A 23,225-nucleotide genomic window follows, 5' to 3' on the forward strand; every position below is an offset into this window, starting at 1 on the left:
GTTCAGCTGAAAGCAAATAGGTTGTTCTTTCTACCATCGAAATGTCTGCCCACCAAACCGAAGACCCGAACCTCGAAGGCGTGGAGGAGGAAGATGGCGTCGAGTTATTTGACATTGGGATGTTCGAAGGCGACATCGAAGGGGGCCGGTTTCACACCAAAAACAACCCGAAGGACCCCTATCAGCGCCGCGAAGTCATTCAGAGGTCTGGTCATGGTGTCGATATCCGATGCACCCTAATCGACGCCATTCATGGTGCCATGTCTGAGGACAGTGACTACTGGGCGACTCTGTTGGTTCTCCAGTTCCGTTTTGATCCTCAGAAGAGGGCACGTCGAATCTCAGAAGCAACTATCGAGCTCACGTTTGACGTCTCAGACCCGGATGGCATCCCTCCGGAGGTCGAGGCAGTTTCCTTCGATGGGCACTATAGCTTCCTTCCCAGCAAGCAATCCGAGACTGTCACAAGAGGTGGCGAAGGGACTGTTGGCGTCAGCTACGGAGCAGAGCTGGGCGCCTCAGCAAAATGGGAGAAGGCAGTAACTCGTGAAACGGAAGACGCTACCAAGATCATGGGAGGCAAGCTTATCGCCGGCAGCATGCCCCCCGAACGCAAGGCAAAGTGGACGCTCCTGGAGAATCAGACTCTCAAGACGGGTGTCCCGGCTTCCGTGCGAGTTGCTGTCAGGATCAAGAGAATGGACGAGAAAATGTTTACCTGCCTTCCTCGGCTCAAGTGCAAGGCAGATCGGTGGACGTCGCTGCAATCTTTCTTTGGGGGAGTTCCTGCGGATGATCCAGTGCTATTGAAGCCGGATATGAAGCCGACAAACAAGTTGATGGTGTATGATACTGAAGAGCTGGGCAGCGTTGACCTGCAGAAGCTTAGCGATGTTACGTTTACTACGATGATATTAGATGCTCAGAAGTAGCCTCAGAGGGGTTAAATTTAGAAGATTAACCGTAGTTATCTTGAGTACACAAGTTCGCGCTCTAACCAGAGAAAGCTATAAAGACCCCTTTACAACCGTCCACTTCACCACCTTCGCACCTTTTTTACTCTGTATTCTTACCCCCCCGATACAGTTCGGCATGCGTTTTTGCGTGTGCGGGATTTCCTGGCGACCCCATGCAACCAGTTCCACTGTATCCTTACAGTGTTGCACTACCACGGGCCGAAGAGCTTGGCCTGGACAACCAACAGTCCGCTCAGGACCTGGCATTCAGGTGACTATGCTTATGAATCGTTTTTGGCTTCGTACCTTGCGCTTATCCCTTGTACCTCGCAGGTACCACCCCCTAATTTACGCACGCAATAAGCACTGCGAGGGTCCAGTAGTGGACCGCTTGTTTCTCCAGGTAAGCCCATCCGCACACCAAGACTTGGGCAACTCGAAGCATTCTTACCCGTGCTGGTCAAAGATCATTGAAACCCTTCAATCCTGACGATATGTCAGAGCCTGAAGAGAGTGCTCCCGACTCTCCAATCCACGACAGAGTCGTTGGTGAGAGCTCAAGTGAGACACCAGCACCCACTGACCTTGCCAACCTCGACAAGGACGAAGGCGGCGACAATGAATCCATCTTCTCGGACTTATCTGATCCGGATACTGACGACCTTTTGTCCATCCATTCAAACAAAGAGGACAACTCCGACGGTCAAGCTCGACCCCTGGGATTGAGCAGACCTTGGGGATTCTCGGACTATGACGACTACGAGTGGGTGACCCGTCACTGTCTATTCTTGACAATGAACTGATTCTTACTCAGTGTAATCACCGTCCACGGCCTTCGTGATGACCATAATACCGTATGGACATCATACGAGGGAGATCAATGGGTCGGCCAGCGATTGTTTGAGCACCTCTCAGTTCGACAACTGGATTACCTCTATCCTACCGATGAAGCGGCGAGAGTTTTCCAGGAAGATGGAATCAAGGCCGAGGCTCGAAACTTGCTACGGTTGTATAGTGAATACAGGCGAGAGCTTTCGGATGTGAGCGATCTCTCTTACGTGGTTGCATTAGCTGGCTAATATTGTTCATACCTAGACAGAAGTGGATCGACCCATCATATGGCTTTGCCACGATATTGGAGGAATCATAGTCAAGCAGGTTGGTTGTTCCTTTCTGACTTAGCAATCGGAGCTCACGCTTTTCTAGGTTCTCATTGAAGCCGCTCAAGCTACTCTCGCCGAAGACTACAAGGATGAAGAAACTTGGAAGTACATGAAAGAAGCTCACAGGAGGATTGCCACTCAATCCACCACGATTGTACGATAACATCCCCTCATCCTTGCTATTTTATTCCACTGAGACCAACCTGAGTTCCTGGCAGATCTTTCTCGGTTGTCCTCACCAAGCAGAGTCGATCGACATTCTCGAGGATGAGCTGCACAACTTGATCAGTCTTCCAGGCCCAGACATCAAGAATGGAGTCATGAGAAAGATTAGAAGTCTTGCCCTGCAAGTAGACAAGATCAACCTTCAGTTCCTGGACACCAAGCTGTTCTCTCGCTTGGTGAGCATCAACGTCTTTCACCTTGATGCTCTCAACACGGATGAGTCGAGCGACAACCAGACCGACAGTACCGCCAACCCATCTTCGGCAGTGATGGAGCTCCCAACTGCGCCAGCATCACCATTCAGTCGATATACAGTAACGATGCACCACACCTTTTCTGCACTCGGTGTCTTCTCTCAAGACGCCATTAGCCACGCTGATCTCGTTAGAGGTGACGGTTACGAAGATGACAGTTGGGTTTCTTTTCTTAAAAGTTGGGTTTCTGTTCTTAAAGAACGCTTCAATTCCGATATGTACCGTAAGAGAGACCCTTCTGAAATATGCCTGATCCCTTACTAACGAGTATCTAGCTCTCAAGGTCAATCTTGGTCACATACACTTGCAAACCGCTCTCCTATCCATTGCCCCTCCAACAAGGCCACCAAAGGTGCACATGGATCCAACTGTCCCTGAGGATCGGCAACTCCCATTCCTCACCTGGCTTACCAGCCAAGAGGCATTCAAAACTTTTGACAGAAAGATGAGACCAGGTGCGCTGTATCTTGAAGGTGTTCCCGGAGACTCAAAATGAACCGCCATGCTCACTCAACACATATACGCCAAGTACGAGTACGGATATCTAGACTTATGGGGGGAAAAATACGGATTTTCTGCCTTTTACTTCGAGTTCAACAAGCATGACAGCCGCTACAACAACATTAGGGCCATGCTCATCTCCTTCATCAACGACATGGCGTGGCAAAACTGGCGGAAGATGCCAGACGGCCCAGTCATCCGCACAGTGCTTGACAACCTGGGATACCACCACCGCTGGTCATTGCCGGATCTTTTTCAGCTATTCACTTTGATCAGGAAGTGCCCGAGTGTGAACAACTGCGCCATCTTCTTGAGCTGTTTCGACGAATGTGTGGAAGAGGAGCGGACATGGTTCCTAACAAGGGTCAAGGAGCAGTTTGGCCGCAATGAGTGGTACTTCCGCATTGTTATCACGACGAGTGGCCCTGATAGTTCGATCAAGAAGTTAATTCCCGAGTCTCAAGTCTTGTCCATGCAAGACTGTCCAACGGGGCCAAAGGGATACGCAGCCGACGAGAGGGGCTTGGAGCAGCCCGAGCTTGAGCTTGCTCTTGACGGTTTGCTAAAGAAGCGTCCGGTTCTAAAGCACCTTGAACCACAGCTCAAATCTATCATGGATGACTGCTCCAGTGCGCCTCATCTTGGCCACAGAATCATCGACTGGCTCAGTCACCACAAACGAGGATCAGCAATCGAGTCCATCAGTGCCGATATCAGTAGACTGCGCCCAGTGACACCGGAGAATATCGTGCGCGTCTTCATAGAAAGTCACTCTCGGGAAAAGCAACCACTGGCAAACGAGACCTATCTATGGGTAAAGTACGCCGTGCAACCATTGACAATTGAGGCTCTAAGTCACGCAGTTGTTGCGTCGACAACATTATTACCCGGGGATACACTCCAGGATTTGGATCACGAGCAACTTGCCCAAGATCTTTCAAAAATCCTCTGTGGAGTCATTGTCATAGAGAACCGAGAGGTCATGTTCTCTCACCCCTCGTTTTACTCTGCAGCTCTGCCATTGGGCGATGAAACCGAAGATGAAGAACCAGCAGCCAGCCACTGTTACCTCACACATGCGTGTTTGAATTATCTTCGGAACCATGAAGTGCAAAAGAAGTACTCTAGATTCCGGGTGGGAAACTATGACAGAAGCTTCCCCAGTTGCCCCCTCCTTATTCCTCGAGACGATCTTCTATACTATGCTGTTCAATTCTGGCCTGAGCACTATCGACTCGTTAACGATCATCAATGCAGTCAGAGCTCGCCACTTACCGAAACGGCATACAGCTACCTTGGCGATATAAAAACGAGTCGAGACTGGTCCGAGGCCTATTACCTACTTTCAAACCCTTTCAAGCGCATCCAGAGAAGCTACCTCACTGCGTTGCCCATGGCCGCCGCGCTGGGATGGAAAGACCTTGTTTGTTTGATACTTCCCAATAACAAAGACCCAGAGTGGTTTCAGCAAGACATTTGGCTGGCAATCACAGAAGCAGCTCGGAACGGCCATGTAGATGTCGTTGGTAGACTTGAACGAGGTTCAAGAGGTTCAAAAGTTGGCGCTGCAAGATGCCATCTTCTGGACTGCATCTCCTGGGAACGAACAGATAATCCTTCAACTTCTGGACAAGGTTGAATCACCCCGAAGCTTTCCCTGGCCTGAGAACATCCTTTTTCGCGCTGCATCTGCTGGACTTGAACCCCTGGTCTCGGTTTTGTGCGGGTCTGGTTACGACCTGAACGACTGGAACGACCAATATTGCTACACAGCTCTTCAAGCAGCCATCTTCTGGGATCACTTCGATGTGGCAAAGATTTTGGTAACCTCTGGAGCCGACTTGACTGTCCGGGACACCAATGGCATGACCGCCTTGCTCATAGCTGCTAGGTTAGGCCAGCCAGAGATGGTGCAGTTGCTCCTCGATCACGGCGCCGACATCAACGACCAAGACAATGACAACTACAGAGCTGTACACATTGCTATTGATGCGGGCGAGTATCGAGCTCTGGATCTGCTCCTGAAAGCCGGAGCCGACGTTCACTTCAGCGACTCCGAGGGCGGCCTACCTCCCCCAATCACTCTTGCAGCAAGTCTCAACAGTAGAGATTGCATTCGTGTGCTTTTGGAATACGGAGCAGATGCACGTACTCCCTCACCAAATGGATCCCCTCTGTACAGTTCCTGTGACAGCGTTCAGATGATTGAGACCTGTCGTTTGCTTCTCGAACACGGAGCAGATCCAAACGAGTCTTCCGAGGAAAGGGCAATGCTTCTTGCTCGCGCCTTGAGTTCCCAGAGCAAGGAAATGATCAGTCTCTTGATTGAACACGGCGCCAAGCTCGACTCTTTCGATCCGTGCGAAACCATGCAGCTCAGGACACCCTTGTCAAACGCCGTTTGGCAGTGTTCTATTGACATGATAGAGTTCCTCATCGACAAAGGAGCCTCGGTCAACTATACTCCCGGGGATGATCAATCTCCCCTGTTTGCCGCAGCCTATCAGGGGACAGACATTGAAAAGGCAAAGTTTCTTCTCAGCAGGGGCGCGGACATCAACTGGAAATGGTACAGTGGCTGGACTGTGCTACACGCTTCCTACGATGCCCCCGAGTTTGTGTCACTCGTTCTTGAGCACGGCGCAGATATCAACGCGATGTGTGACGACTATGGCACCGTCTTGATGATGGCTGCTAGGTGGGGGCACATCAACACCATCAAAGCCATCATAGCACATCAGAGCCCGAAAGCAGACCTCAACATTGAACACGACGCAAGTGGTGCGGGCCGTTCATTTTCGGCTCTCTTTTTTGCCGTTGAGAACCACAACTTTGACTGCGCGAGCCTCCTCCTCGAAGCTGGAGCCGGCCTAGGCGAGTTCCGAGACCCAAAGCAAGTTCTTTCGCGCTTTTCAGACCCGTTGTCTGAAGAAAAGATCCCGGAACTGCTCAGTTTCATGAAACTCTGCCTCCGTCAAGGGACGGATGCCAAATACGTCGATGAAGATAAAAACACTGCACTACACTGGTTAAAGCAACATACCCCTGTGGAACTCGTCAAGTTACTGATCGACTCCGGGGCCCCAGTCAATTCTCTGAACGAGAAAGGTCTGACACCACTGGTTGTTGCCACCCAAGAGGCCAATGTCGCTGTCATGAGATACCTCATCGCCAGAGGAGCCCGGGCAGATATCTTCATCCCATACCTCGGAAGTCTTTTGCACATAGCCTGCCGTCAACAAAAGAATGTCGATGGCAACGTCTACCTCGAGATGGTACAAATCCTCGCCGACGCCGGAGCGGATCCCAATGCTTTGGGACCTTTGCCCACTTGCGAGCCTCTCTTGTACATGGTCATTGCCGGGAGCACCTACTTGACTCACCACCGCTCTGTTTTCAAATATCTCGTGAGCGATCTTCACGTGGACGTCAACAAGCCTACCCTCTATGGAGACACCCCCGTCATCGCTTTAGCCAGACACTTCGACGTGAGTCACCATGACCTGAAGGAACTGCGATATCTCATTCGTCACGGGGCAAACATCAACGCGGCCGATAAGGAAGGTCGACGCGTCGTCCACTATTTTGCTGCTAGTACAGACCCCTACATTGGATACAGAAAGATTCGCTACTTTGCCAAAGCCGGCGCTGATCTCCATACCCCGGACAGCTACGGGAGGACCCCTTTACACATTGCAGCAGGCGGGAGTGACCCTGTAGAGTGTACTAGGACGATTCTCAAAGCATCTCGCCAGAACTTCAATGTCAACGTCAAGGACATGGATGGATGGACACCTCTCATGTATGCATGCAGGTCCTCCGAAATGGCAGACGCCAACATGCTCAACCTGCTCGTGAAAGAATGCGGGGCTGATGTCTGGCCTGTGAGCTACGACGGCCAGTGGTCGGCCCGGAAACTCGTCCATTTGGTCGACTTTCGGAATATGATTGCCCACTGGAACTTTTGGAGCCCCCTGAGGACAAGAGGGAGCGCATCGGCCCAGACGGAGTCAAACAGGTCTGGGATCCTGCATTCCATACGACAACGCCAGAGGCTTACCTCAGCGCGAGGTGTGATAACTGTCTCCTGGTAAGTTTTCAAGCTTTATACCTCTATGTGGTTACTAATACATGTCGTGTCGATAGCCGAGTTCTGGCCAGTGGCATAGGTGTCTAACCTGTTCGAGTGAAAGCATCTGGTTCTGTTTCAAGTGCTTCCCTCATCGGAACGAGACGCACGGAGGAGGTCACGTCTTTAAACGAGTCGCCTTTTCTATCGAGTCGGGGGATGAGCAGAGTGAGCACGGTGACCAGGATGGGGAGGCGTCAGATGGTGACGAATCCGATGTCTGTCGGGCGCCCTCCGGGTCTTCTGAGACTGAGGAGACTGACACTGAAACCGACGACGACGATGATGATGATGACTAGGTCGATAGTGGCTGTTGCAGTTCATTGGAAGGCATCTGAGGTTGGGCTTGGGTTCTTGTTGCAACTCTTGGTGAACTTCACATGCAGGGTTGAAGCAGGGTGAACTGAGTGTATGTATGACCATGCCTATGTACAAAGTTTTATGAAAAGAAATCAATTCCCTCGCCTATCCATCTTTCTTAGATGTTCTTAAACACAGAAAGACTGGAAAGAGCCGCACCAGGCCACGAAAACAGAGTGTTCGAGTTACAAGACGATCCGAGGGCCTGGTTGTTCATCCAAGCAGGCTCCCAGTAGTACAGTCCCCTTCCACGGTTAACCTTGCTGACGATGCTGGCCACCTTTTCGATAAACTGAGTCTGACCAGCGGCGGAGAAGGGAATGTTGCGCATGTCGCTGGGGAAAGCCTGGGCAGGCGAAGGGCAAGAGGTAGGCCAGTTGAGCTCACTGACGACGATTTCCTTGCCCCATTTGCTAGCCAAGTTCTTCAACGAAGTCTCAAGAGCAGAGAAGGTGGCACCAGCTCCGTAGAAGGGATAGTAAGAGACACCCATCATGTCAATGTCGGAAGTTTTGAGACCTCCAGCGTTAAAGACGTTGGTGTAAAAGTATTCCTGAGTACCCCAGTCCCAACCCTTGTCGAGGTGGATCATGATCTTAGGCTTGGGGTTGAGGGAAGAATCCTTGATACCGAATGACGCAGAGTTGAGAAGTCGACCGATGTTGTAGAAGGACTTGGTCGAACCGGTGGGGAAGAGAAGACCAGCAGTGATCTCGTTACCGATGGAGATGATGGAGGGCTGGACTCCAGCAGATTGAAACGCGTTGGAGACCTGGAGGGTATAGTTGTAAAGTCTCCAGGCAAGATCATCAATACCAGTCGGCCAGCCAGAAGGAATCTTTTGGTTAGCCGGATCAGCCCAGGTGTCGCTGAAGTGCAGAGTCAGGTAGACACTCAAGCCAGCAGCCTTGGCACGCTTGGCAAGCTTGAGGTTGTAGTCGAGGTTGTAGTCGCCGTTGGATGGGTTCACCCAGACGCGCTGTCGGACCGAGTTGACGCCATTTGCGACCAAGATCTTTTCGAGGGACTGCGATGAGCCTCCGTTGGTGTACTTGATTCCCTTGGCCTCTTCAAGGAGTAGGGAAGACCAATCGACACCCCGATAGGTCAAGGCCGAAAGGGCCAGAGAGCAGTATGAAATAAATGCCAAGAACCGAAGAGCCACCATCTTGTCGTCCGTATAGGTTCAGTGTCTATCAATTCAGAAAGACAATTCGTTTCAACCAGCGACCACGTCTTTTAAGTAGTCTCGGTTCACGGACCTAAAACCCCGTGGTCCGATTTTGGCATGTAACATTGCGACTAGGATGTTTGTTTCTCCTCCAATCAAGGGTCCATATTACGTCGCGCTATAGTGTTTCACTGCTTTTTTTCCGTGAAACTCAAAGTCCTTAATAATGCCTCGTATCAAATAGGAGGTTCGTTAGCTTCGGATAGAGGACCTGATGAATAAGTGGCCAATCGGAGGTTGTGAGTCCGTTACAGGACTGGCTCCTCCGGCTCACACCGCCTAGGAATATGGTGTGTCTATCACGGAAGGCACGGCTTCATAGACTTTTCGAGATGATACTTTTTTAGAGCCAGTTGGGACGACTTGGGAGTTTTGTATCGCCGAGATGAGCCCGAAATATCACATCAGCTTCCTAATTTGATTTCAGCAGCTTAAGTAGTTCTTGATGAAGACAAGAGAATTAACCAATACTTTGTCTTGAGCACGCGCATTTAGACTATTCCTTAACAGTCTAAACACTGCCACACCCCGTGATCGTTGAATGTAGATCTTTGAGGTTGCATCCGCGATCCGCACCAATGACTACCGACATCTGAACGGCACATTCGGCAGGGTTGATTTGTCACTTCAGATTCCCGAGCTTTATCGGTGTCATTTCATTTCCGGGGAAGACCATCATTTCCTTTCTGGGTAACCACCTCTCAAACTTGGGAAAATGCAGCTGCAGGGTCACCGTCTTAGCATTGGGATATGATGCTGTGATGTGTTGACAATGTGTTCTTTGTCAGGGGAAACACCCAGCCCTTGATGGGTTGAATAAGCCAGAAGATCGCAGCTGCAGGGCGCTCAAGATTAAGGTGCTTAATTAAAATCTATCGCTCCGGGCAGAACACTACCGTGCTCATCTACTTAATTCTCTGGCTTAGACTGTAAGTCATAGACTTTCTATCTGTGGTGTTGTATGATTTAGATGTCTAAGGTTTGTACGCGAGTAGCAGTCCCTATTTGAGTCTAGGATGGCAGCTCATGAATCGAAAGATCTTGTTAATATTAAGACCGTGGATAGATTCCCAAACATCAGTGTTCTGGATCCCCCACATCTATACCACCTCTTGAAAACTGGTTGGAGGCTGTGTGGGTTTTCTGGGTTTGCTTGAATAAACACCGTCAAATTCAATAATTGCAGTTCCCCACGACTAAGACCTCGGCTCTGAACGGGACGTCCGATTTTTACTAACTTGGAACATACGTGATCTAAAACTTGGCGTCTTTGTTCCATATTAATTAGCCTAATACTATTGAAAGAATCAAGGAAATGTTGTTAGATGAGTTGTTGGAATTGCAACTTACCTACCCTAGGGCTCGACAGAGCTCATGCGGTGCAGTTCGGAGCAACTCTCAGTCCGCATAAGGTGACAACACAGGGTACCTCATTTGATTTTCCAAATATATATTTTGCACTCGAATGCTTAAGCTCAACTTGAATAAAACAAGAAGGCCCCGACGGCTGAAACTGAACCCTTGCATCAATCAACCCCTGGTTTACCCGAATGGTAGAAAGATTCAAAGACTACATTACAAATTAAACGATCTTGGCATTAATTAGGGAATTATTCGTCTAGATTAGTCCTTTTAGACTCCGTGATATGCTTTTGTAACAACACCCAGCTCAATCTCACTCGCGGGTTTGTCCCCATTCGTACTGCTCGCTGAGCCATGCTCCTCCCCAAACGCCGCTCTATCAAGTCCAGCCTGTTGTTCTGTCGGTGAAGAAACACGACGTCCAGTTTCCAGCTCGTTTGTCGTAACAGTGACCTCGTTCTTCTGGTAAATCTTGAGCGGAATGCTATCCCCGCTGTTGATCTGTTCCTGACTCTCCGAGATGCTGAGTCCTGGCTCGTGGCTCGTTCCCAGCCTCGTTCTCCGTTCCTCGCGTGTGACGCTGGTGAGATTTCCGTAATTCGACCTGAAGCGGGAAGTAGCCTCGCCGGTGCGCTGGCCTGATGATTTGCCGTATCTGGCAGCGAAAGAGCCCAGTCTGAAGACGCGTTGAAGAAGTGTCCATGTGAGGGGGAGGTTGGCTGTGATGATGGCTGTAGATACTTCGCGGATGTACCAGTAGATCCACTCGCTGCCGTATGGATCTCCAAGACTGTAATATTTGCTGAGAGCAGCTGCCAGGATCTAGTTGACAAGGTTAGCATTACCGACTTTTAGAATTCGGGCCGTCTCAGGACATACTGTGAAGATTCCCAGTGCGAAAACACCGCACAAGACAACCTTTCTCTTGATGGCAAGCTGCGACTGCAAAAACACCGGCATCGGAAGGGCGATAATCATAATGTCGGAAGAAATGTTCATGACGGCGTTGGTAATCATGTGATTGGTCTCTGCTGAGCAGTTTACTAGATTCAAAGTTAGTCGAACTGAACATGCAATAGTGGCAACATCAGATGTTCTTACAATCTTGAGGCGGAACTTGCCAGTAGTGGCTGAAGGGTCTGCACCAAGCGGCAAACCACAGGATCTGCATCACGACAAATCCCAAGACGACGTATCCGGCAACGATCTTGACAAAGAAGTTTTGCCGCAAACTCAGGCTGTCGCATCATTAGTATGGTATCGTCAATAAGAGAGGAGGAAATACTCACGTCAGTCGACCGTACATGAACAAGAGACAGCCCTTGACTCCCCAAAGTGTAAACATCTGCATCTGCTCGGTAACCAAGACGAGCTTGGATCCGAATTCTCTGTCGGCAATATCCTTTCTGTCACTGAGATCAATCTTTTCTCCGGGCTGGATGAGGTTGGTTGGCGTATATGTCAATACTTTGACAATGACCAACAATATTGTATACGTGATCTAAAATTGTTAGCGTGATGAAGAATGGGGTCGTCTCTGTGTTGGAGCTTACCATGGTGAAAACCATGAGGTAATCATCAGCCAACATGTTCTTCCATGATCCCAGTAGCATTCTTCTCGAGATCCTAGATACGCGTTAGATCTGGAAGCGAACTGTCAAAAAAAAAAAAAAAGTAAAAAGAAACGACTCACATTCTCGAGAGAACCACCACCAGGGTCAGGGCGTACCACGCCCACATCTCAGTGTCGAGATTCGACATGTTGATCGACAGAATGCAACCTCACGAGCTGCCATCCAACAACTTTGAAAAACGGGACGCAAAACCTCGGGGCGTGGAAGCAAGGGGGAAGCTGGGGATTTTGAGACCCAGATTTCTTTACCCTGAGGACGCACAAGGCACAAACACGCGTCAGTTAAACTCCTTCCAACTGGGGCAACGATCAAGAATAGCAAGGCATGACTTGGAAAAAGACCCAATTTTCACTCTCAGACCTCGAAAAGTCATCCCATCCAACAAACGCCCGGACATTATCGGCGTCCCCTGTTTTTGTCTTCCTTGCTAGCGTTGGCGGCATGTCGACCACCTGCCAACTGCGAGTCAGAGGCTTCTCGATACCCGCCCACTAAATCGTTCTCGACGCCTGTGGAAGCTGGACCGAGCCCCGAGTTAGCGTCTGGTGAGACGCGCTATTACACAATTCGGGGTCTAATCCCGACTTATCGAACGCCACGAACTGGTGGGTTTTCGGCCGGTTCGGATCAAACTGAGCGAATTTGTTGGTTCACGTACGGAACCCCTGGATGTCATCGTGGAGCCTCAAAAAGCAATAGACCCATCATCAGTTGCGCAATCGGAGCAACGTCTTAGATTCGACACGTGGCGAGGGCCTGTTAGAGTTGAGATGCTCCTGGCAACGGATCCATTCGACCCAGATAAGAACCTTTCCATCGGAATCCAGGGGCCCCAGGAACAGAGTCGCATCGGAGGAGAGGCTCAGATCAGGCTGTTCGTAATTGCATGATGTACAGGGGTTTCTTGTCAGAGCGGGTGAGCCTTTCATTTTTGGGAGTGGCATGTCGCTTGGATCTCCAAGCGAGGCCACATCTTGATGGGGTCTCTACGTTGAACAGGCCACATTACGACCTTGTTCACGGCTGTCACGGCCAGGGCTGAGAAAAACTCTGATTGCCGAAGTTATTCCTTCATCCCCAGTAGGGTAAGTTCGGTCTATAACTACCCGACCGAGAGAACGCCATGCCGGGACTGCTGACGCCACCCGTTCCTGGTCAACATTCCAATTCTTGGCTTTTTTCAAGCCTCAAAAGACGAATTATCATTGACTGTCAATTTTACACTAAGCGAAATTAATCATACACATTTGATCGAATCACACAAGTTTGTTGGTCCCTCCATGTTTGAAAGCACTGATCACCCATTCCTCGCCACATCTTCAACACCAACATTGTAATCACTCCCATTCCCACCAATCACCAATCACCAAGCAGCCTGTAATCTTGGCCGTAGCACTCTTCCTCGTACTTACCCTGCACAAGCCACGTGACCATGTTGTCTATAACCTCGCCGCCGGTGATGGTCTGCATGAGACACGGTCCTTGAGCATTTCGATGCCCTTGTCAACACCCCTGGCGAGAAACATCTTGGCGTAAGACCAGTCGAAAGTTCACGTGATGGAGAAAAAGGTCCCCCCTTGCGAGGTATTCTTATTCGTGGCTGAACAAGCCACCCTCACTGAACTCGCAAGGCTGCATGGCGACAAACGCAGCCTTTTCGAGCTCGTCGGTATCGTCAAATCGGAGACGCGAGACACCCAGCTTCTCCATGACTTACATCCACCGAGAAGCGCCGTCTAACAACAGTGTTGTTGTAGTTAGCTCACATTTCAGCACATTTTTCAATGTCTGAGCTATTGTCTAGAAGAGGGCGGATGCTGTCGTCGCCTTCACCCCGTCCACGGGTTATCGAGGCCTGTCTTCTTCCACACGACCTTGCAAAGTAAACGAAAATGTAGAGGCAAGCCGAACCCTTCAGCCAGGCCATGTAGTTGTTGATGACACGGGCTTGAATATTCCGCCCAGCGTCGACGAGGGCAGCCAGGGCGTCGCGATTGCAATGTCCGCGGGCCATGGGCAGAGCATGATACAAAGGCATTGCATGATATTTTAAAGAAGACTTGCTTTGAATTATTATTTAGAGTTGCCAGTTTAGGCCTGACAATATCATTTTATGGCTACGGGGTCTCGTAGCCCGCGCGACTTTATGTAGGCACCTAGGTTGTGAATCATTGGCCGCCACTCGTGCCTGTACGGACTTGTGGCTTGCATGACAACTTCTGTTGGGCTGAAGCTGCCCAACCACCGCCATGTTTCGCCCTACCACAACACCGGCTTTGTGACCTCATAGTCCTCCTAGTTCGATCGAAACAACAACTGGTCTAATTCTTCAAAGCAAATGGACTACCAGATACTATTCAGTCGTCGACACGATGAATTACTCGACTCAATGGAATACCTCCCGCCCGCTCCTGGCGTCGCACGTCAGTACGAAGTTATTGAAGTACGGCACGGGATATTGGACAAGGTCAGCTGGTAAAAAAGACGACGAAATCTGTTTCTGACACTGCTTATGTAGAAAGTTGCGCCAGGACACATTCCGGAGACGCAGCTTGAGACTTGGCTCGATGAGGTCCGCGATACACAGCCAATCTACACGACCGCTCACGCTTAACAAATGCAGGAACCAGACCCGCAATCCCTCAATGATGATGTACCCTCGAAGATAAGATCAAGATTCTTGTTAGTTTCCACTTCAAATTGAATTGCGTTCGATGAAGCTCAGGCGTATATTGATGAAGTCCAGGCTGGGGCCGACCCAGGGCTCGAGAGCATATCGCAAGAGCGAAACATTCCCCCACCTCGATTGCTACGGGAGCGACAAGTTGCCATTTTCTCGTACCTCATTCGTAGATATCCTGGAGAGGTTTCGACTGCCCGCTGCCACCCCCATGATGCTGAAATCAAACTCGACGCACTTCCAGATGTACACTATGGGAAGTACGGACCAAGAAACACAAGACCTGGGTTAGCCGCATTCTCTTTAGCGTCATATGTCTAATGCTGATGATGGTGGTTGCAGGTCTCACCATGCGTCTATCTTCGCGGGGCATCTTGGAGCTCGATATTTCAGTATCCATATCATACCAACCCAGTACAGGGGCAGTAAACGCTTTTCTCCACGGGTGCACCAGCGAGCAGCAAACTGAGGTGGGAGAACAACTGCGATATCTCTCCATCTTGACCGGGAACCCCCTCCTCCTTCCTATCATCCTCGCCGAGATGAAGATGGATGCCATCAAGGAGCTGGAGCAGAAACTGTGGGGTGATCTTCTGAGCGTAGAAACACGGAGTGGCCAGACGGGTGCTCCTGCCCTCAATGCTTGGGATAATCAACAAAACGACGGCAGTACCGACTGGGAGAAGCTAGCCGTTGATGCGCTGAGCGTGATGCAGATTGCTCCATTAGCGGAAGACCATGCCCAGGCGCTGCTGGTCACCATCGAGGAGATAAAAAAGATGTTGGATAGATTGGATAACGCAACACAGCTTGGAAGAGGCGACTACATCCGGCAATCTGGACATATGCTCTCAGAGAAGCTGCGGTTTCTATCTCACGGTACGCAAGTAACCATGAGCAGGATCCAGTACATCGTCAAGCGTGCAGAGGCACAGCAATCAGCAGTTCGTTCAAGATCGAAGGAGACACCGGATCATCTGTTGGCTGACGAGAACAAGGTTTACAACTACACAGCACAACAAGACGCCCGGCTCCAGAGTTTTATGGCAAAGCAGTCAAGCCAGGTCGCCCAGGCGGCGAAGCGAGATAGTTCAGCGATGAAAGGAATAGCCGTGCTAACCATGGTGTTCCTGCCCGGGACTTTCATGGCAGTAAGTCTCAGTCTGAAGTTGTTCCCCTACGTTTTCGATAAATGACGACTACTAGACCTTCTTCGCCATGCCCATCTTGGAATTCACTGCCGACTCCCGTTTACCGAATGTGAAACACGCATTCTGGTTGTACTGGGCCATCACCTTGCCCGTGACCACGGCTGTCCTGGCTATCTATCTATCGTTTCAGATGATTAAGGACAAAAGAAATCAGCGGGCTGAGCTTGGAGTGATGGCTGTGTGATAATTGCCTGGACTTACTACTACACTCAATGCTTATATTACGTTACTGGTTGAAGAATAAGCACAAAACTTGGAGGTTCGAACTCTTTTCCTCCAACTACGTAAATCACCATCATAGAGAAGCGGGCGATAAAAGCGTTTGATTATTCTCGCTCAACCTTGATCTCCAAAATCAACTAAAATAACTTCCTCTGAAAGATACTTGTTGCTCGCCTATTGATAAAAGCAGTGGATCAGGATCATGTGTGGTCGGCTTAGAATCAAGGATAGGCCCCCACTCCTCCTGCCTCAATTCTCCAGCACCTTTCCCAGCAATATCCACGGCACCATCCCAAGCGAGTTCTTCATCCGATTCAGGCGGCAGAGTCGGTTGCAGGTCTTCAAAATCCAATGACCCTGCCGATGGGCCGGAGTACGAACTCCCAGCCACAGAGCTAGCGCTCCCGAAAGGGGTCGAGTTGTTGGATGGGAAAGACTGCACATCTTCCCCCCACGGAAGACACTTCAAAGCAAGAAACGTAAGATGATTTTTGATGTGATCTCTTCGCTCATGGTCGGGAACATCCATATTCGCGTTGCAGAGCGGGCAGGACCGAAACAGCTCTTCTCCATTTGCCGGGACGGCAACAGCTGATTCTCTTCTACTGTGGGCGAGCCAGTCTTCCTGGCCGTAGGTCTTGTCTGGCACTGAGCATTTCTCCTGGAGACAGACGTACGCTTTTAGGTCCTCATCGATGTGCTTGCTGATAGAGGAGGGAGTATTAGCTACCACCGTACAAAACCAAACGGGTTTCCTACTACAGTCGCCCAAGTATTTTAGGAAAAAGAATGCGTATACGTACCGCCACATTCTGTCGCTTCGCACCACATCTTCCGAGAGCGACCGGTAGCAGAATGGACAAATATGTTCCGCCCTGCTACTAGGCAAGGGAGGATATGCCAACTCCAGCTCCTGCATGGCTTTCCCCCGCGAAGCCCAGACTTTGGGTGCCACGGACCTTTGTGCGGTTGCAAATGTCGCGGATGCCACGGTCGAAGCGTTGAGGGTCGCCCTGGGCGAACGGATCGGCGGTGCAATAGTTTCGCTGACGCTTGGCACGGGGGTCACGGTATTGGACAGCCTGGAGAGTAATGCTCTGCTTGGCCTGGCTGGCTGCGCGCAATGACGCCACTTCAGATACAGGAAGTGCTGCCGACGCTGCAACATTGCCGTGGCCAAGCGCTCCTGGAGGAACTGGGGAGCTCCCGGGAATTTTCGACTAATTAGCTCCGCTGCAAAATTCTCTTTGAATAGTCTCATGTCCTCTTTTTCTTCATCGGTAAGGCTAGATTCGTAGCTTTTTTCGGACTGGTTCCGACCTGGTGCGAGGCCTCGGAGGGCTTCCCACTTCCCTTTTAGCATCGTAGTCTTGAGCAGACGTTAATCTCTTGCCGACTTTCAATATCATCGGGTAAAGAAAAAACAGGCGGTCTTGTATAAGAGGGACGATTTGGAACCGTCTGGGTGATATGATGTTTTGGGCTTGGGTGACCCTTCAGCCCGACGCTTGTAAGATGTTAGGTATCAAGTCACGAGTGACAGCTGTCCAATAGATTCATCCTCTCCTTGTGCTGTTTCTTGCTCTCCCTATATTACTAACCAAAAGCGATATGAGGGGTGATCTATCTAGGCCACAGTATACATAATCTTACTAGGTAGACACACATAAATCGAAGTATCTACTGTCCACCCAGGTCTCGCATTTTCTGCCGGCTTTGTCCACCGGGATGGCTCCGCATAGTCTAGTCGGGACAGCGAGTGACAGGAATTCTAGGGGCGCATTGCACGCGAGAAAGTCTCACTTATTAATGCCTACTATAGTTTAAAGCGGTCAGAAATAAAGAAGGCAGTAAGATACATATATTATAGACCTTAATTAATAATTTTAATTAATATAATACTTTGATTTTTATATCTTAGTTTTTTTCTTTTACTATTACTATATTTTTATTTAGTTCTTATTTCAAATCCTAGAAAAGCAGTTATAGCAGTAATAAAGTTATTAGTTATGATCTTCCCACTATAGTAAGCAGAAGAGCGGCCTATCATCAGTCCCTATAGCTGCTGCCTGTTCAGGTAGCAAAAAAAGCATTTAGGCATCACTGAGGTAATTATAAAAGCCCTGTTCCAATCTAATTAAAAACTTAGAAAAAACAAACCCGGATTATCTTCCCCTAACCACTACATTAGAGTCCATCCGATGGCTGACGATAGCCCGCTTTCCGTAACAGCCAGTATCGTTGGCATCCTGACCTTTGTCGTCGCACTGATTGCGGGTGTGTATGCGCGAGGAATATGGCTCATGAGCAAGATGCAGTCGGACCTGGCCATTGCTGACGCCTGCTCGTCATCGCGTGAATACCTGAGACAGACGGCCAAACTCGTTTCATCCAACGACGACGCTGAGTCCGCCTATAACATTGAGACACTATATGTTTTGGAAATTGACTTAGTGTGGACATTCGCACGACTTTTGGAACTTTCAGCCGTCCAGAGGATGAGAGAGTGAAATAAAGAGCAACTACATGTCAGCCGGGTGCTCAGAGATATCAGCCAGCTGCTCAGAGATATCAAGGATTTAAATGATAATCTGCGATGGCTCCATTTGGAAGCACATTTGGCATGCTTATCGAAGTGAGTCTCAGTACCGTAACGAAAATTCACATTAATGATTTAGTAGAAACGTCGAGAAAACCCTAGAGCTCACACATCACCGGCAAATCAATACACTACATCCCAGCGACACGCCTCAACAAGAGATCAGTAGAGCGGTGGGACAGACAGCTCCTAAGCATGATATCCCAGCTGCCTTATTTGACCGGGCATTGCGCCGAGTTCGTGCAACAATGGTAACCAGGGACCTGGAGAAACTTATTATCTATTCCTTTGATGACTTAGTTAAGCTTTTATTAGACCTCGACGAGAAGTATTGGAGCCTTGGGAATAGTCGTAGACAATTTTCGCCCTAGTACAATGGGTTAGAGGGATTATATGTGGTCTCCTTGATTCTAGGTTAGGGTATTTCATACGATTTGTACATGCAACTATCACGATGCCAGTGACTGGACAGCCCAATGCTCCTTTAGAACTCAATGTCTAGACTGCCGTCTAGAGGGGTATAGAGGTTGCCGCCGCCGCCGCAAGTGGCGAGCAAGGTTTTACAAGAAAACCGGTGTTTATCTCGACCCTGGTTTCAAGACCACCTTGAGAAAGCGCGATGCAGTCTTATTTGAACTCTGCTGTTCATGGTCTTAGTTAGACGCTTACCCGTACTCACATGTCCCTTATCATGAGTCTCTTTGGGATTAACTTCTCTAGATGAGACGCGAAATATAGCTGTATGCCGATAGTCACACCATTCGTTGCTTCAACAGGGCTCGGGTAGTGGGTGTGGATGCTTCACAGCTTGACTGGCTGTTTGTACCCGAGAACAGTGAGGTTGAATACTCGGGGCATGGGGGTCGATCACATTTGAGTCAAAGTTGGGAGGTTGCAACCGAAACAAGCATCCTGTCAGATCTCGCAGCCGCGCTGGCTGGGTCCATCCATCGCATCCTCAGCCAATCTGGACCCAGAAAGAAAGACCCCATCCATGTTTGAGCCAGTGCATGGAAGCGCCTTTGACATAATGGGTAAGGGTGTTGCAAGCCCCATAGGGGCCATTGGGCAGCGGTAGACATGTTGGCATGAATCGGGGAGTAGAACTCTGCCGATCCTATCATAAGTGCCATTGCATCGGCGTGTGAGAAAGAGTGTCTTACAGCGGATACGGGAGGGGGCTTGAGCACTTCTGAAGTGGCCCATGCGACCTGCAGAGACATACTAGAACCATTAAACGAGTGAGATGTCAAGATAGACTACATACAAGAGGTAAATACGCTATGATGCTATGATGCCATGATGTGCCAAATATTATTCGCCCTTGTTGTGATAACTTAGCCAGAAGATCGAACCAACATCGAATTCCGCGTCAGGAATGACACAAGATGGGCGCAAACAGCCGTGCAAAGAGGAGGCGAGGCTAGAGACCCTCACCCGTTCCCAAATTCGGCCAGCCTCCGCATCGCTTCCAGCAGTGACTTGCAATAGCCGAGAAGGGCCGCTTCCAAGGTCTTGGCTTGATCATGGTGCAGTTCGAGAAGGCCTTCGCGCACAGCGTCGATGCTGCGTAGATGCTATGCAACGTTAGTTTTCTCTCAGAGATGGCAACACTGGGTCACACATACACGCCTCAGAGCTCCCTCCGCCATCCACAATTTCACCTTGGAGCGCTTGGATGAGTTGCATATGACTTTGACTTCTGCTCGAATGTCCTTTGTTTCTTTTGTCCATCTCCGAATCGACTTGAGTGTCTTTGAGCGGAGTCCACAGATGGCTCCATGACGCTCCTCTTGTGTTTCAAATACATCCAGTTCCTCGAGCAGTTCTATCAGTCGGCCCCTCTCAAGCTTGCTGGTCTCAATCATATCGTTGTTGATTGATAGAAGGGCTGTGTAGTGACTCCTGGCTCTGGCGTAGGGCCAATCTTTCGTGAACAATCCACCGAAATAAGACGTCGTCTCGTTTCGATCGGCAATATCGATAATGGCCCTCTCGATGTCGATGTGAAGTTGACTCAACTGATCATAGTGCCCATCGAATCTCAGCTTGACGTCAGTCATCAAGCCATCGTGGATCTCCTTGAGGAGATCGGCCTCCTGCATGGCTCGTCGAAATGAGGCCTCCATAGCCTGGGGTAGCCTGAAGTTTCCGTTTACGACATTCGACTGGGGGATGGATGACTCCAGCGTCGTTAGATATTCGGGGATAACAAAAGCCTCCTCGGCAGAGATGGGCGACATGAACCGGGCTTGGGGAATGGCGGACATTGTCCTGTTCATTGATTCGGTGGTCCACCAATTCAAAACTGCTGGGACAACGTGGGCGATCCCCAGGATGGCCGCGGGCCATGCCGCTCCCGGCTGAGCAATGCCCATCGCCATCAGATTACCCCAAAATCCGTCACCTGGTGTGTGCGGATCAAGCCATTTGTGGATCTGAATGCCAACAAACAGAGCAAGTGCCCACGGCACCAGGTACTGTACATCTGGGTTTGAGAGGACTTGGGCGAGGAAGCTTCCAACATCCCGAAGACCGTTTCCCAAGCCCTGAAAGGGACCTTTTCTTTGGTGCTTCTTGTCGCGCTTTCTGGATTTGGGGCGCTTGGATGATCCGGAGGATCTTCCACCCCAAGGGAAAGGGCGGCTGAAACGCATGGTGAACAAATAAGGTGATGGGAAACAAGAACTGCGGTTGCTGGTGAGGATGGGTTGCTGGTGAGGATGGGTTGCTGGTGAGGGTGGGTTGCTGGTGAGGATGGGTTGCAAGAGAAGGATTGCAAAAACGTTGGTCAAAGTGAGATGCGAGGCCAATAAGAAGACCCTGAAAGGAGCTGTCCCTCCCTACCGCTGCGGAAACTCACAGTTCTTGAACACTGTTGGTGCCAAGACTAGGTAGCTTCATGCCGTTTAAGAGGGTAGAATGCTTGGCTTATTATAGGGCGGCGCGCCACTCAAGCGTATGTACGTACACCTTGAAACGGCGTTGGACTACTTGCCATTCACCGCTTACCTGACGGGAACCGCTCTGGTGACTAGTACGTGCAAACCGCATGGAGTAGGATGCGGGTTGACAAACGGTGGATGTCGCTAAGCGGCTGAGTCTGCAAGTGCCAGACGCGGCTGGCCGTCTTCCAATCCATACCAAGTTGAGAGCCTATCAGAGTGGGGGAGGGAAATGACAAGTCTCAAAAAGTGGAACCGTGAAGTTGTGAATAGAGGAACAATAGAAAGATGCACGCCGGACAGGAATACAGGAAACACGAAGGTAATGTAACCCTCAATTTCAGTGCGCCATGGTGGTCTTTAATTCAGGGACAAGAGAAAGCCCTATCTCTGAGACGAAATCGATATCATGAAACTGGCAATCTAGGTGGGAAGACAGACAAACAAGATGGTATTGGTGATGAGGGTTGCGCCAAGACCAAGCTTAGACACTTCAGGGATATTGCATGTTGGTTCTAGACTGCACATCCCGTGTCCCGCACTCCCATCTTACAGTCCAATCTCCGACACCCATATCCCAACTCCCCACTTCTATGAGGCAGATGAGCTCGGCTACTGCAGAACAAGTGACGGGCTAAGACGAACTCCTGCCCCCCTGTAACAAATGTCTCGTCTTTACTTCTCCTCCTTTCAAGTCTGGCTGCAAGTCTTCTTCAGCCACTTGAGACCGCCCTGGCTCTTGACTAGCTCGGGCATGAACTTGTACATGTACACCGCCATGAGTTGGTGGTCCTGCATCGCCTCCGCCACTCTGCTGTACAGGGCTTGTTCATCCTCTGATTCGCGCGGGCTGTTGAGGAGCCGTTGCACCCGTTCCGCCCACTTCTTGTTGATGGTGTCGAGCGCCTTGTCGTTGGCGGCCTCTCCGGGGATGAGCCAGCGTGGATCAGTGAACGGTGCCTCGCTGTGGTTCAGGCCGAGATGTTGGAAGAAGGTGGTAGGTTTCTGGGTCGGATATGTCGTGAGAAGACGGTGGTGGATTTGGCAAATGTTGATGACGTGCTCGCTTACAGGCTTGATACGCTGCTTGCCGTAGACCGAGTGCCAACCAGTCATGCTAAGGGCACCGAGAAGAGTAGATGCCACCATGGCCAAGATAACGTGAGGGATGATCATGCTGTTGGGCATGCGTGAACAAGAGTAGAACAATGTGATGGGCGTGAGAGCTGCGGTAGGTGCCAAAGGTATGTTGAAGAGTGGCAATGGAAGATTCAAGCGAGGTAGGGCATTGGCATATTTAAGGTGGAAATTGAAATAAGACGATTACTACCTCTGGGGTCCTCTGACGCCCAGAGCGAAGGTTCCATGGCGAGCGAGCAAGTAGGCCAGCAAGACCTGGCATGGCCCAGGCCAAGGTCTCAGGACAACTGACCAGAGTCTTGGCTTAAGAATAGCCAATGACGTAAAGTAATCAAACAAATGTTTTTCGTTCTTAGGCCGCAAGGCGTTGGTCTACGGACGGTTTCTTCTTTGAAGGGTGGTTGCTCAACCACTTGTGCACGGTCCCGGGCGTGATGTTGCCCGCCTTTGGCTTGAAACTTTGGCCAAGAAGCAAACACTCCAAGGCTATTGAAACTGCGACGCAATCTATCACAGGGGTGATTAGTGCATGTTTTTGTTCCTATTGACCCTTTATTATCGTAGCTTTGTACTCAACACCACCACCGCCGGCTGTTGTTGTTCATGTGACACT

The 23,225-nt window shown here is 50.1% G+C and overlaps 8 protein-coding genes across 8 annotated transcripts; 2 read left to right on the forward strand and 6 right to left on the reverse strand.

Moving 5' to 3' along the window:
- Nucleotides 1-119: 119 nt before the first annotated feature.
- Nucleotides 120-932, forward strand: NECHADRAFT_40249 (uncharacterized protein; the record flags this gene model as incomplete). Its single annotated transcript, XM_003047846.1, has 1 exon — nt 120-932. The coding sequence occupies one exon, from the start codon at nt 120-122 to the stop codon at nt 930-932; it is 813 nt and encodes a 270-aa protein (XP_003047892.1).
- Nucleotides 933-7,706: 6,774 nt separating this feature from the next.
- Nucleotides 7,707-8,756, reverse strand: NECHADRAFT_40212 (uncharacterized protein; the record flags this gene model as incomplete). Its single annotated transcript, XM_003048021.1, has 1 exon — nt 7,707-8,756. The coding sequence occupies one exon, from the start codon at nt 8,754-8,756 to the stop codon at nt 7,707-7,709; it is 1,050 nt and encodes a 349-aa protein (XP_003048067.1).
- A 1,695-nt stretch (nt 8,757-10,451) lies between these two features.
- Nucleotides 10,452-11,942, reverse strand: NECHADRAFT_39937 (uncharacterized protein; the record flags this gene model as incomplete). Its single annotated transcript, XM_003048022.1, has 6 exons — nt 10,452-11,003; nt 11,061-11,224; nt 11,283-11,419; nt 11,471-11,682; nt 11,735-11,807; nt 11,875-11,942. The coding sequence occupies 6 exons, from the start codon at nt 11,940-11,942 to the stop codon at nt 10,452-10,454; spliced, it is 1,206 nt and encodes a 401-aa protein (XP_003048068.1).
- Nucleotides 11,943-13,152: 1,210 nt separating this feature from the next.
- Nucleotides 13,153-13,853, reverse strand: NECHADRAFT_79843 (uncharacterized protein; the record flags this gene model as incomplete). Its single annotated transcript, XM_003048023.1, has 4 exons — nt 13,153-13,190; nt 13,228-13,279; nt 13,533-13,551; nt 13,582-13,853. 4 exons carry the CDS (start codon nt 13,851-13,853, stop codon nt 13,153-13,155), a joined length of 381 nt encoding a protein of 126 aa, XP_003048069.1.
- A 334-nt stretch (nt 13,854-14,187) lies between these two features.
- On the forward strand, nt 14,188-15,890 carry NECHADRAFT_79844 (uncharacterized protein; the record flags this gene model as incomplete). Its single annotated transcript, XM_003047847.1, has 4 exons — nt 14,188-14,282; nt 14,562-14,782; nt 14,838-15,646; nt 15,702-15,890. 4 exons carry the CDS (start codon nt 14,188-14,190, stop codon nt 15,888-15,890), a joined length of 1,314 nt encoding a protein of 437 aa, XP_003047893.1.
- A 171-nt stretch (nt 15,891-16,061) lies between these two features.
- Nucleotides 16,062-17,291, reverse strand: NECHADRAFT_79845 (uncharacterized protein; the record flags this gene model as incomplete). Its single annotated transcript, XM_003048024.1, has 2 exons — nt 16,062-16,632; nt 16,732-17,291. 2 exons carry the CDS (start codon nt 17,289-17,291, stop codon nt 16,062-16,064), a joined length of 1,131 nt encoding a protein of 376 aa, XP_003048070.1.
- A 2,194-nt stretch (nt 17,292-19,485) lies between these two features.
- NECHADRAFT_79846 (uncharacterized protein) lies at nt 19,486-21,184 on the reverse strand (the record flags this gene model as incomplete). The annotated part of the gene is made up of 5 exons (XM_003048025.1): nt 19,486-19,644; nt 19,691-19,738; nt 19,795-19,816; nt 19,965-20,104; nt 20,156-21,184. 5 exons carry the CDS (start codon nt 21,182-21,184, stop codon nt 19,486-19,488), a joined length of 1,398 nt encoding a protein of 465 aa, XP_003048071.1.
- A 978-nt stretch (nt 21,185-22,162) lies between these two features.
- NECHADRAFT_79847 (uncharacterized protein) lies at nt 22,163-22,648 on the reverse strand (the record flags this gene model as incomplete). Its single annotated transcript, XM_003048026.1, has 1 exon — nt 22,163-22,648. One exon carries the CDS (start codon nt 22,646-22,648, stop codon nt 22,163-22,165), a length of 486 nt encoding a protein of 161 aa, XP_003048072.1.
- Nucleotides 22,649-23,225: the final 577 nt, after the last annotated feature.

The sequence above is a fragment of the Fusarium vanettenii genome (assembly GCF_000151355.1).
Source record: "Fusarium vanettenii 77-13-4 chromosome 5 genomic scaffold NECHAsca_12_chr5_2_0, whole genome shotgun sequence".
Lineage (NCBI taxonomy): Eukaryota > Fungi > Ascomycota > Sordariomycetes > Hypocreales > Nectriaceae > Fusarium > Fusarium vanettenii.